At 41.6% G+C, this 13,910-nt stretch overlaps 1 protein-coding gene across 4 annotated transcripts in view; it reads right to left on the bottom strand.

Annotated features, from left to right (window-relative positions):
- Nucleotides 1–10,046: 10,046 nt before the first annotated feature.
- Nucleotides 10,047–13,910, bottom strand: part of USP18 (ubiquitin specific peptidase 18) — a 57,389-nt gene continuing 53,525 nt past the window's right edge. For all 4 annotated transcript variants that reach the window (XM_036932498.2, XM_036932499.2, XM_036932497.2 and 1 more), the window contains 3 exons: nt 12,468–12,599; nt 11,973–12,022; nt 10,047–10,693 (listed from right to left, as the gene is read on the bottom strand). In XM_036932498.2, the coding sequence (XP_036788393.1) occupies nt 10,648–10,693; nt 11,973–12,022; nt 12,468–12,599 (228 nt within the window). In that variant the 3' untranslated portion in view covers nt 10,047–10,647. The remainder of the gene's footprint in view (nt 10,694–11,972; nt 12,023–12,467; nt 12,600–13,910) is intronic.

The following is a 13,910-nucleotide window of genomic DNA, read 5'->3' on the forward strand; positions in this document are numbered from 1 at the left end:
ACTACAAGTATATATAAGAAGCTCACCTTGCCACAGCAGTGTTTAGCTGTCAAACTGGATATGTCTGAGCAGCAAATCACTGGGACTGAGACAGCCTCAGAGCCTTCTCTGTGGGACCGCAGCTCTGAGGCTTAGTGTCCAGCCCCCGCCCGGCTGTGAAGAAGCTTGCACACACCTCTTGCTGACATGTCATTTGGGGCCCCCCAACCAATGTGCACCTAGTTCCCAGAGCTCAGCTTGTGGTATGGGGGACCTGCTTATAATGAACAGTTTACTCTGGGCCTCTCTCAAGCAGCCAGGCAAGAGAGAAAAAAAAAAAGACCCCATGCAACTACTCATTGCATGGAAGCAGTTTTCAGTCAGCCAGGCTGCCTCAGCAGGCCTCAGGCTAAGTGTCCACACATGTGAGCGTCTGCCATGAATGAAGAGAGCTGTACAGGGCAGACTTCATTCAGGCGGTTTTACTGAGGCACAAACAACATGCAACTACAATGTGAACTGTACCGCCTCCTTAGGACATACAGAACCTACCTTGGTCGTAATAAATACTGATTTTTCAAGCGGTATCAAAGAAAACAGGTCCAGTGAAATGGTGTCAGAAAATACCTGGTCACTTTCCCAGAGAATATTTTACTACTTATGACTGTGATATGATCAGAATAACACAAATGGCTTGCACTATTCTCTCTGTCCCATTCTTTAAAGCAGTCCTTTTAAGAAGAAAGCCAAGGGGATGAAGTATTGGGTGTAAGTATAGAGGTCTGAGGCCGTGGACAGCAGCAGCAGACTCCAAACTCCTCAAAAAAGAACACAGGTGGAGCCAAGATGGCGGCGTGAGTAGAGCAGCGGAAATCTCCTCCCAAAACTACATATATCTATGAAAATATAACAAAGACAACTCTTCCTAGAATAGAGACCAGAGGACACAGGACAACATCCAGACCACATCCACACCTGCGAGAACCCAGTGCCTTGTGAAGGGGGTAAGATACAAGCCCCAGCCCGGCAGAACATGAGTGCCCCTCCCCCCAGCTCCCCAAGGGAAAGGAGTCGGAGCAGGGAGGGAGAGGGAGCCCAGGACTGCTAAACACCCAGCCCCAGCCATCCGGACCAGAGCGCAGACACAGTGCATGCGTGGGGTCCTGGATACAAGGGAAACAGGACAGCAAGACCTGTGAGCAGGTCCTTGAGGTTGGCGCCCTGGGAAAAAGAAAAGCAAGAGGCTTTTATTTTTTTTTTCTTTTAATTTAATTTTTTTTTTTGCAAGGGCTTTTTGGAAGTCTTAAAGGGACAGGGACCCCAAAACTGGACGGAAACATCCCGGGACACTTACTACGGCAGCAGGGAATCTGGAGATCTCTGGGCACTCTAACCCCCTGGGCAGCAGGGAGCATGGAGGTCCCTCATGGAGACAAATAGCCTCCTAGCCATTCCCCCTCCAATGGGCTCCAACATTTTGGAGCAGCAGCCCGAGGCAGGCCACACCGACAGCAACAGCGGAGATAATCTCCATAGCAGCCAGGCAAGAATCAGAAGCCTTTTCAGCACGCAGCTGCCCAGCACAAGCAACTAGAGGTCACTATTATCCCAGGAAAGGAAGGCCACAAACCAACAAGAAGGGAAGTTCTTCCAGCCATCACTCGTGCCAGCTCTGCAAACTATTCCTATCACCATGAAAAGGCAAAATTACAGGCAGACAAAGACCACAGAGACAACACCAGAGAAGGAGACAGACCTAACCAGTCTTCCTGACAAAGAATTCAAAATAAAAATCATAAACATGCTGACGGAGATACAGAGAAATACACAAGAGCTAAGGGATGAAGTCCGGAGGGAGATTACAGACGCCCAGAAAGAGATTACAGAAATGAAACAAAATCTGGAAGGATTTGAGCAGAATGGATAAGATGCAAGATGCCATTGATGGAATAGAAACCAGAGAACAAGAACGCATAGAAGCTGACATAGAGAGAGATAAAAGGATCTCCAGGAATGAAACAATATTAAGAGAATTGTGCGACCAATCCAAAACGAACAATATCCGTATTGTAGGGGTACCAGAAGAAGAAGAGAGAGAAAAATGGACAGAAAGTGTCTTTGAAGAAATAATTGCTGAAAACTTCCCCAAACTGGGGGAGGAAATAATCGAACAGACCATGGAAATACACAGAACTACCAACAGAAAGGACCCAAGGAGGACAACACCAAGACACATAATAATTAAAATGGCAAAGATCAAGGACAAGGACAGAGTTTTAAAGGCAGCTACAGAGAAAAAGTTCACCTATAAAGGAAAACCCATCAGGCTATCACTAGATTTCTCGACAGAAACCTTACAGGCCAGAAGAGAATGGCATGATATATTTAATGCAATGAAACAGAAGGGCCTTGAACCAAGGATACTGTACCCAGCAAGATTATCATTTAAATATGATGGAGGGATTAAACAATTCCCAGACAAGCAAAAGTTGAGGGAATTTGCCTCCCACAAACCACCTCTACAGGGTATTTTAGAGGGACTGTTCTAGATGGGAGCACACCTAAAACTAAACAAATGTCACCAGAGAAAAAAAAACCACAGCAAATAAAGCAGACCAACAAAATACTAACTAAAGTTAAAAAAATAAAATCAACTACCCATGAAAAGCAGTTAAAGGAAACACGAAACAGCACAGAATAAAACAACCAACATATAAAGAATGGAGGAGAAGGAATAAGAAGGGAGAGAAGAAAAGAATCTCCAGACAGTGTATATAACAGCTCAATAAGCGAGCTAAGTTTGGCAGTAAGATACTAAAGAGGCTAACCTTGAATCTTAGGTAACCACGAATCTAAAGCCGCAATGGCAATAAGTACATATCTCTCAATAGTCACCCTAATGTAAATGGACTGAATGCAACAAACAAAAGACACAGAGTAATAGAATGGATAAAAAAGAAAGACCCATCTATAGCCTACTTACAAGAAACTCACCTCAAACCCAAAGACATGCACAGACTAAAAGTCAAGGGATGGAAAAACATATTTCAGGCAAACAACAGAGAGAAGAATACAGGGGTTGCAGTACTAATATCAGACAAAATAGACTTCAAAACAAAGAAAGTAACAAGAGATAAAGAAGGACATTACATAATGATAAAGGGCTCAGTCGAACAAGAGTATATAACCATTCTAAATATATATGCACCCAACACAGGAGCACCAGCATATGTGAAACAAATACTAACAGAACTAAAGGGGGAAATAGACTGCAAGGCATTGATTTTAGGAGAATTCAACACGCCGCTCACCCCAAAGGATAGATCCACCAGGCAGAAAATAAGTAAGGACACGGAGGCACTGAAAAACACAGTAGAACAGATGGGCCTAATAGACATCGATAAAACTCTACATCCAAAAGAAACAGGATATACATTCTTCTCAAGTGCACATGGAACATTCTCCAGAACAGACCACATACTCCCTCACAAAAAGAGCCTCAGTAAATTCCAAAATATTGAAATTCTACCAACCAACTTTTCAGACCACAAAGGTATAAAACTAGAAATAAATTCTACAAAAAACCAAAAAGGCTCACAAACACATGGAGGCTTAACAACGCGCTCCTAAATAATCAATGGATCAATGACCAAATCAAAATGGAGATCCAGCAATATATGGAAACAAATGACAACAACAACACAAAGCCCCAACTTCTGTGGGACGCAGCAAAAGCAGTCTTAAGAGGAAAGTATATAGCGATCCAGGCACACTTGAAGAAGGAAGAACAATCCCAAATGAATAGTCTAACATCACAATTATCGAAACTGGAAAAAGAAGAACAAATGAGGCCTAAAGTCAGCAGAAGGAGGGACATAATAAAGATCATAGAAGAAATAAACAAAATTGAGAAGAATAAAACAATAGCAAAAATCAATGAAACCAAGAGCTGGTTCTTTGAGAAAATAAACAAAATAGATAAGCCTCTAGCCAAACTTATTAAGAGAAAAAGAGAATCAACACACATCAACAGAATCAGAAATGAGAATGGAAAAATCACGACAGACTCCACAGAAATACAAAGAATTCTTAAAGACTACTATGAAAACCTATACACCAACAAGCTGGAAAACCTAGAAGAAATGGACAACTTCCTAGAAAAATACAACCTTCCAAGACTGACCAAGGAGGAAACACAAAAGTTAAACAAACCAATTACGAGCAAAGAAATTGAAACGGTAATCAAAAAACTACGCAAGAACAAAACCCCCGGACCAGACGGATTTACCTCGGAATTTTATCAGACACACACAGAAGACATAATACCCATTCTCCTTAAAGTTTTCCAAAAAACAGAAGAGGAGGGAATACTCACAAACTCATTCTATGAAGCCAACATCACCTAATACCAAAACCAGGCGAAGACCCCACCAAAAAAGAAAATTACAGACCAATACGCCTGATGAATGTAGATGCAAAAACACTCAATAAAATATTAGCAAACCGAATTCAACAGTGTATCAAAAGGATCATATACCATGACCAAGTGGGATTCATCCCAGGGATGCAAGGATGGTACAACATTCGAAAATCCATCAACATCATCCACCACATCAACAAAAAGAAAGAAAAAACCACATGATCATCTCCATAGATGCTGAAAAAGCATTTGACAAAGTTCAACATCCATTCATGATAAAAACTCTCAGCAAAATGGGAATAGAGGGCAAGTACCTCAACATAATAAAGGCCATCTATGATAAACCCACAGCCAACATTATACTGAACAGTAAGAAGCTGAAAGCTTTTCCTCTGACATCAGGAACAAGACAGGGATGCCCCCTCTCCTCACTGTTATTTAACATAGTACTGGAGGTCCTAGCCGTGGCAATCAGACAAAACAAAGAAATACAAGGAATCCAGATTGGTAAAGAAGAAGTGAAACTGTCACTATTTGCAGATGATATGATATTGTACATTAAAAACCCTAAAGACTCCACTCCAAAATTATTAGAACTGATATCAGAATACAGCAAAGTTGCAGGATACAAAATTAACATACAGAAATCAGTAGCTTTCCTATACACTAACAATGAACCAATAGAGAAATCAGGAAAACAATTCCATTCACAATTGCATCAAAAAGAATAAAATACCTAGGAATAAACCTAACCAAAGAAGTGAAAGACCTATACCCTGAAAACTACAAGTCACTCTTAAGAGAAATTAAAGGGGACATTAACAGATGGAAACTCATCCCATGCTCGTGGCTAGGAAGAATTAATATCGTCAAAATGGCCAACCTGCTCGAAGCAATATACAGATTTGATGCAATCCCTATCAAATTACCAGCAACATTCTTCAATGAACTGGAACAAATAATTCAAAAATTCATATGGAAACACCGAAGACCCTGAATAGCCAAAGCAATCCTGAGAAAGAAGAATAAAGTAGGGGGGATCTCACTCCCCAACTTCAAGGTCTACTACAAAGCCACAATAATCAAGACAATTTGGTACTGGCACAAGAACAGAGCCACAGACCAGTGGAATAGAATAGAGACTCCAGACATTACCCTAAACATATATGACCAATTGATGTACGATAAAGGAGCCATGGACATACAATGGGGAAATGACAGTCTCTTCAACAGATGGTGCTGGCAAAACTGGACAGCTACATGTAGGAGAATGAAACTGGACCAGTGTCTAACCGCATTCATAAAAGTAAATTCAAAATGGATCAAAGACCTGAATGTAAGTCATGAAACCATAAAACTCTAAGAAAAAAACATAGGCAAAAATCTCTTAGACATAAACATTAGTGACCTCTTCTTGAGCATATCTCCCCGGGCAAGGAAAACAACAGCAAAAATGAACAAGTGGGAAAAATTAAGCTGAAAATCTTCTGTACAGCAAAAGACACCATCAATAGAACAAAAAGGAACCCTACAGTATGGGAGAATATATTTGAAAATGACAGATCCAATAAAGGCTTGGCGTCCAAAATATATAAAGAGCTCACCCACCTCAACAAACAAAAAACAAACAATCCACTTAAAAAATGGACAGAGGAACTGAACAGACTGTTCTCCAAAAAAGAAATCCAGATGGCCAACAGACACATGAAAAGATGTTCCACATAGCTAATCATCAGAAAAATGCAAATTAAAACTACAATGAGATATCACCTCACACTAGTAAGGATGGCTACCATCCAAAAGACAAACAACAACAAATGTTGGCGAGGCTGTGGAGAAAGGGGAACCCTCCTACACTGCTGGTGGGAATGTAAGTTAGTTCAACCATTGTGGAAAGCAGTATGGAGGTTCCTCAAAATGCTCAAAATAAACTTACCATTTGACCCAGGAATTCCACTCCTAGGAATTTACCCTACAAACGCAGCACTAAAGTTTGAAAAAGACAGATGCAGCCCTATGTTTATCGCAGCACTATTTACAATAGCCAAGAATTGAAAGCCACCTAAGTGTCCATCAGTAGATGATTGGATAAAGAAGATGTGGTACATATACACAATGGAATATTATTCAGCCATAAGAAGAAAACGAATCGTACCATTTGCAACAACATGGATGGAGCTAGAGGGTATTATGCTTAGTGAAATAAGCCAAGCGGAGAAAGAGAAATACCAAATGATTTCACTCATCTGTGGAGTATAAGAACAAAGGAAAAACTGAAGGAACAAAGCAGCAGCAGAATCACAGAACCCAAGAATGGACTAACAGGTACCAAAGGGAAAGGGACTGGGGAGGATGGGTGGGTAGGGAGGGATAAAGGGGGGGGAAGATGAAGGGGGGTATTAAGATTAGCATGCATAAAGTGGGGGGTGGGATAAAGGGGAGGCTGTACAACACAGAGAAGACAAGTAGTGATTCTACAGCATTTTGCTATGCTGATGGACAGTGACTGTAAAGGGGTTTATAGGGGGGACCTGGTATAGGGGAGAGCCTAGTAAACATAATATTCTTCATGTAATTGTAGATTAATGATAACAAAAAAAGAGAAAAAAAAGAAAGGGGGATTACTCCCTGATAGGATAAAACTAACTATAAATCAACGATTAATGCATGCTTTAAAAGTCCTAAATTTTGATCATTTAAAGGGTGTCAGATGATCAGCTATGGAAGTACATTTTTCTGATAATATTCCATTCTCTTAAGAAAAAAAAAAGCAGTTCCTGTGTGGTGACCTCCAATAATTTCTTCACAATGGTATAAAGGGCATATCAAAGTGTGGGCAAAGGGTCTGTTTGTGTTTATACAGATGATCAAAGCCTAATTTGGCTACCCAGAAAACGAAATAAGATACGATATGAAGAAGAAGTTCCAACATCAACCTACTCTGGAAGAGTCATTCCAGAAGATGATCATCAAAAAACGTCAACAAAGATCCTGGCACTCTTGCAGTTGTAGCTGCATTCCTCCCACTGGTTCCTGGAATTGCCATTGGAATGAAGAAGGAGATATCTAAGCTGGCCTGTGCATACAGTAAAATAACAAATTTGACTGGATCTATACTGTTGGAACTCAACCAAGAATTAGGAGAAGTGCAAGTTGCAGCGCTCCAAAATCTTGAGACTACAGACTATGTACTGTTAAAAGAACATATGGGATGTGAACAGTTCCCAGGAATGTGTTGTTTTAAATTGTCGGATTTTTCTCAAACTATTCAAATTCACTTAGACAATATCCATCATATCATAGATAAGTTTTCACAAATGCTTAGGGTGCCTAACTGGTTTTCTTGGTTTCACTGGAGATTGCTGGTAATTGTAGGTCTGCTTTGGTTATGTAACTATACTCCCATTATGTTAATGTGTGTGTGCAATTTAATTAGTAGTTTAAAACCTATACATGCTTAAGTTACTCTACAAGAAGATATGTCAAAGAAATAACCAATCTTCCCATGTTTTCTTCCATCTGCTACTTCTATAGCTTTTCTTCTTCCTTCCTAATTACAACCCTTAAATAGAATTCGTGCCTCATATCGAATTTGCCGAGTATCATAATTCTTCCAAGTGGTAAAGATACCTCAAGACAAATGCTGGGCATAGAAGCCACAGGGCATAAATCTGCAAAAAAGTAAAAAGCTAACCTTTTCAAACAATATTGCTTCTCTCTCACTTGCCAACTTTACATTCCCTGTATGGCCCCGGAAGATGATTGGTTAGCCGGAGATGGGTAAGATTCCTCAAGGGAGGAACAACCTAAGACAGGCACAGTCGCAGGGGGGCCATCAGGTGAGAAATTGGGGATCAACAGAGGTGAGGCTTAGAACCTCACCCCCCGTTTTGAGAGAAATCTTCTGCATCCGTGGATGTTTTGTTGCCCTTGTCTAGCTTGGATTAATACTTAGTCTATAGGCACAGACCTGATCATCTACATTTGCCCTCTTACAACACTAAATTATGTTTTCTACCTTTATCTTGCATCTACCTACCACTTCAGCATTTTATTTAAAAATAATAATAATAATAATAATAATAATGGAGAAATGTGGGATTCACATATAAATCAAGTATAAAAATCAAATAAATAATCATAATTGACCTGATTGTTTATAGTTCATTATGCGTGATCAAAACCGAAAGTTTCTGTGATGACTGCCCTTGCACTGTTCACCATGTAAGAACTTATTCACTATGTAAGAACTTGTTCACCATGTAAGAACTTGTTCGTTATGCTTCAGAAGATTGGAGACTGTTGAGAATTAGGCTTGGGGTTGATTAATGATTGTGCATTGAGTCCCCTATACAGAATTTTATTGTTGTTAACAACCATATGATTAATAAATATGAGAGATGCCCTCTCAAAAAAAAAAAAAAAACAAGAACACAGATGTATTCCCACCAGGCCTGTCCATCAAGCACCATTGTGGACTTCCAATGGTTTTTTTTTGACAATTGGATATATGGGTGAATATGTGAGCACTTCAAAGAAAAAAAATAGCTAGAAACCAGCTTCTTCTAGAAACTCAGATGATTTTTCCTTCTCCTTCCATCCAGTACATTAAAAAGTATCTATTACTACCCTTCCTCTTTAACTGAGAATTTCTGTGTCCCCTGTCCCGCCTTCTGCACCTTATTTCTATTCCTTCCTCTTCTCTCTTCCAAGATAATTCCTCTGCCTGTGCTTTTAATCACTTATCTTCTTGTCTTCTCTAAGCCCCTTGTTCCAATAGGACCATCTTGTTCCTTCTTCTATCCCTCCTTTCCAAGGTGTCCTTATCTGGCTGCAGACTCCGGCTCCCCCACTATAAAAGTATTCCCATGACACCATTTTCACTGAGTGTAATCACAATAACAGGATGCTCTTGAAGGGTAAAGGATGACACAGTAATAGTGTTTGACCAGAGACTCAAGAATCCTTGCATCCAGCCAGCTCTCTTCAAGGGGCCCAGAAGAGATACATGCAAAATGAACACAGCAATGTAATATTTCACCACCAGCTGGAAATTCAGCCCAAACACCAACATAGAACTAAAATGAACCAAGCCCAACTGCATAAAGGACTCTTTCCCAATATCAGAGAGGCCTCCATATTCTCTGTTCAAAGGAGGTCAAAGGCCACTCTGTTACGTGCACCCTGCTTTCCCAATATCAGAGAGGCCTCCATATTCTCTGTTCAAAGGAGGTCAAAGGCCACTCTGTTACGTGCACCCTGAAGTCCAAGAGCGGTCTTATCAATCTACCAAAGCTAAAGGAAAGAGGGACAAGAGAAATAGCAAAGTTAAATCCAAGCTTAGTAGTTCAACACCCTCTACATTCAGAGCCTCACCTCACCTCCATCCCTATCGGTCACCACTTTCTTCTCTGGTGGAGCAGAGCCAGGTTTGTGGGTGATCTTTGAACACTGAGCCTTGACTTCTGCAACCATGCCATTGTGTGTGCACTCCCTGCAAAGGAACCATCCTCCAGCCTAACCCCCTTTTTAGCCTAACGTCTTCTCCCAGCACCCCACAACCGAAGTGTGTCACTTTATGAATATCTGTAGCAAAAACTCTCAACACCTTATATATTTTAATTACCCTTCATTAAAGTGCAAACTCTTTTTGAGAGAAAGAACTTTATTTGTTATTGTGCCTAGCACACTATCTTAGGGAGGGTAAAGTGACCAATACACATTTATCAAAGAAATGAATGATGATATAAAACACTTGAGTTTCATGGAATACCAGCTCTAAAATTTTTAGTATTAAGAGACAGAAACTGGCAGATATCCCACCAGTACAAGCCAGTACACTCACCTCTGGTTGTAAAATATCGAAATACTTCCCTAGCGCTGCTCCTTGCCACCTGAAGACCTCCCAGTACTATTGCTGGCCTGGCCTCTCCTCCCCTGGGCGCACCTGACTCCCACAACCTCCCAACTAAACGGTCAGTGCTTTCCACAGCAGTGAGCCTCAGGACCCCACTCCAGCCATGTGGCCAGGGCCCGCTGCAGGAAGTGTCCATTCTCACTGACCAAGACCTGTGTGGGGTCACTGTTAAATATTTTGATAATCATCCATGAGTATAAATAAACTTTAATTATACAATTCAAAAATAGTGCTACTCCTTATTGCAAAACCTCTTAGAAGAGTCAGCAGATCCAGGAGTAAAAAGGGAAAATGATACTCTGCCAGTCTCTGAAGGTTTAGGGAACATCCATTAGCACTCAGTCTTCATGTAAACCAGAAGATATGCAGTTTCCCGCCTAGAAAGAAAAATGCAACAGTATAACAGAAATGAAACACTCACAATTAACTGATAAGGTGTTAGTTGAAGAAAGGACAAGCATCAGAAGACTTTCCAGGTCATTGGGTCAACTCTTCATCTAACTATCACCTCAGGGGACAAAAAGAGTGACAAGGGGAGTAGCCACCAAGCAGCTGCTCAGTAACATCTGGGTCAGGGGCTGACAGACGATGCGCCCAAGAGCCAGATCCACACCTGCTTCCACAGGGAAAGTGAACTGGAGCACAGCCACATGCACTCACTCATGTACTGTCTGGGGCTGCTTTTGTCCTACAAGGGAAGTGCTGAGCAGCCACAACAGAGCCTGTGTGGCCCACATTTAGGCCCAGCCTAACACAGTTACTCTCTGGCCCTTTATAGGGAACATTTTCCAAAGCCTGATCTAAACTATGGGGGATCACTAACAGCCAGAAACGACACCAAGTGGGCATCTCAAGCAGATGCTTAGAACAGAGAGAGAAGGACAAACAGTGGAAGGTCAGAGGAGGATTTCAAACTCAATTTTCACTGAATTCACTCTTTTTCAAATAGGCCTACTTCTGCAGCTGAAATAATCTCTAACATCACCTTTGTTATACATTGTCACCCCCAATCCAGAAACTCAGCTGGAAAAACTTACAAAGTCTCTCTGCTTTAACCTTTCCAGCTTCCCCTCTGTAGTTACTGACTTTTAAAAATACATGTATTGCTATTCCCTAAATGCAAGCCAGTGTGCCAAAGGAAGGAAGGGAGTGATCCTTGCCCCCAAAGAGTTCATGGTCTAATGTGGAAAAAAAGTCATGTAAGCAATTACAAAGCAGTGTGAACCTTGCTGTAAAGGAGATATGCTCAAAATACAGTGAAAACTCTCACAGCCTCCACAAATCTGCCTGGATGAACCAGTGAAGGCTTTGCAGAGCAATAAAAGGCCATGAGCAGGGGTCCTGAAGCAAAAGAGGGAGTTTGCCCTAACAATGACCTAGGATAGAGCACTACAGGCCAGGAACTACAGGTGCACGGCCACGGCAGGACGACCGAAGAGGTGAGGTTTGGGGAGCCACTTACACATTAGTACCGCTGGAGTCTAAACTGCGAGAAAAGCATGCACAGCAGGATGGGTACTGAAAGATGAGGCTGAGCAATTAACCAGTGGGGAGTCATCCCAGTGTAAGAGGCAGCTGAGTACACAAGACTCTCCTACAGGAACAAGAACACTGGGCAAGCAGACTGGGTTCCCATCATGCAAGTACTTCTCTTACCAGCGGTAGTTATTATTTCCATAGGTACATTGGATGTCTTCCCAGGATACCTAGAAGTACACAAACAGATGAAGTGAAACATCCAGAGAGTGCAGGGTGCTAAAACTGGCCCTCCCCAACTCATTCAGACAAACCCACCCCCAGCACCTGATAGGATGCTGTGTATATGACATCTCTTTTAGTGTCCTTGTCCCTCTGGCTAAACTTGGTTATGCTTAGTGAAGAGTTCTAACTTCCACATTTCTAACTCTTCTTGCTTCCTTAAGTTTCCCACAGAGCACTGGAGTTCAGAACACTAAAAGCCTAGGCACTGAATTCAGTGGACTCTTAGCTGTAAACCAGATGGGTACTTCAGGAAGAAAAAGGTTTTCAACATATAAAAGCCTCCCACAGAGAACAGGACCACAGTGTGTCTTGGCCCATCTCGTCCTGAGCTCAGAATTTTATTTGAGTGGCTAATCCAGGGAAGAGGCGATTTTGGATGATGTTCCTCACCCAACAAACATTGGAGTCATTGAAGCAGAACCACTTTCCATCCACAGAATTCTGGATATAGGCACAGTAATGACCAAAGTCAGCTATCCCCACATGGGCGATCACAGCGAACAGTTCATACTGTCCTCCAAGCTGGAATGACACAAGGCACAAATGAGTCACCCATCACCCCTCATCGTTTCACTACTCTGAGTGGGCACTGAGCACTTCAAGGAAATTAGAAAATGGTCCCTGACCTCAAGATTCTCACAGCTAACTAAACCAGAATTATCAGGCTATGTTTTAACCAGATATATTTACAGGTAAATTTAGGAAGACCCAACGTTTGCTCCAGAAAGGAGAGGGAACAACCAACTGAGGAAAGGTTGAGGAGCTGAGGAAGCTCCCCAGGACGACGTGCTTGGACTGATCTTCAAGGATGAACAAGACTGGCAGACAAGTTATGGGAAGAGGCGATAATGAATGTGGACTCCGAGATTGCAAAGGCTTGGCAGCACCACAGAGCAGAACACACCGAGGAAATGGAACTAAGGGAGGGTGCAGGGACATCGTAGGAGTACAGGCCACAAAGGTCAAGGCAAAAATCAGAACTTTATCCCAGGAGTGATTGGGAGCCATCAGAAGGTCTTAAGCAGAGAAACATCATCACCAGATTTGTGTTTGAGAAACACACAGAAATAATGTGGTTAGAAAAATGGATTGAGAGTTCAAGTGAGACAGAAGCCAAGGAGATAAATTAGGGTACCACAGTGGTGCACGGAAGAAATGGTGACAGCCTGAATAATTACTAACAGTAGCAGTCACTAAAATGGTCATCATTGTTAACATAATTATTGTTTTATCATAACTTTTAGCATTCACTATGCATTTAGCTGAGTCTTTACATGAATTATTTCGTTTAATACTCACTACAGTCATATAAGCTGAGTGTTAGTATAAATCCTATTTTACAGAGGTGGGATCTAAGCTACGGGAGGTAAAGTGATTCACCCATGGATCAGGGCTTACAAAGAGAAGAGGCAGGCTTTCAACCCGGGCCTGACTGGCTTGGAAGCCCAAGCTGTGACCTGTGGTGAAGAAGTGAGAGTGAGGGCACAGAGGAAGAACAGATTTGTGCAAAACTGGAAAGTAAAGAAAGGTACTTTGTACATCATTGGGTGTGGGGATGAGGGTCAAGTAGGAGGCACTGTAAGGATGAGTCCAGATTTCTGGCTTGGAAATTGGGGAAATATTGATTGGTATTATAAAGTTAAATATGGAGTAAAATTGAGAATGAAAATGAATTTAGGGACTGTGTGAATATAGTCATTTGGAACTCAAGAGTAAGACATGAACAGGAGATACAGATTTGCAAGTCTTCAGTTTGAAATGATCATTGAAACCATGAGAATTAAGTAGATGACATTCAAAAAATGGGGAGAAGGACTGGAATCAAATTAAATA

The sequence above is a fragment of the Manis pentadactyla genome, chromosome 14, assembly GCF_030020395.1.
Source record: "Manis pentadactyla isolate mManPen7 chromosome 14, mManPen7.hap1, whole genome shotgun sequence".
NCBI classification, from domain to species: domain Eukaryota; kingdom Metazoa; phylum Chordata; class Mammalia; order Pholidota; family Manidae; genus Manis; species Manis pentadactyla.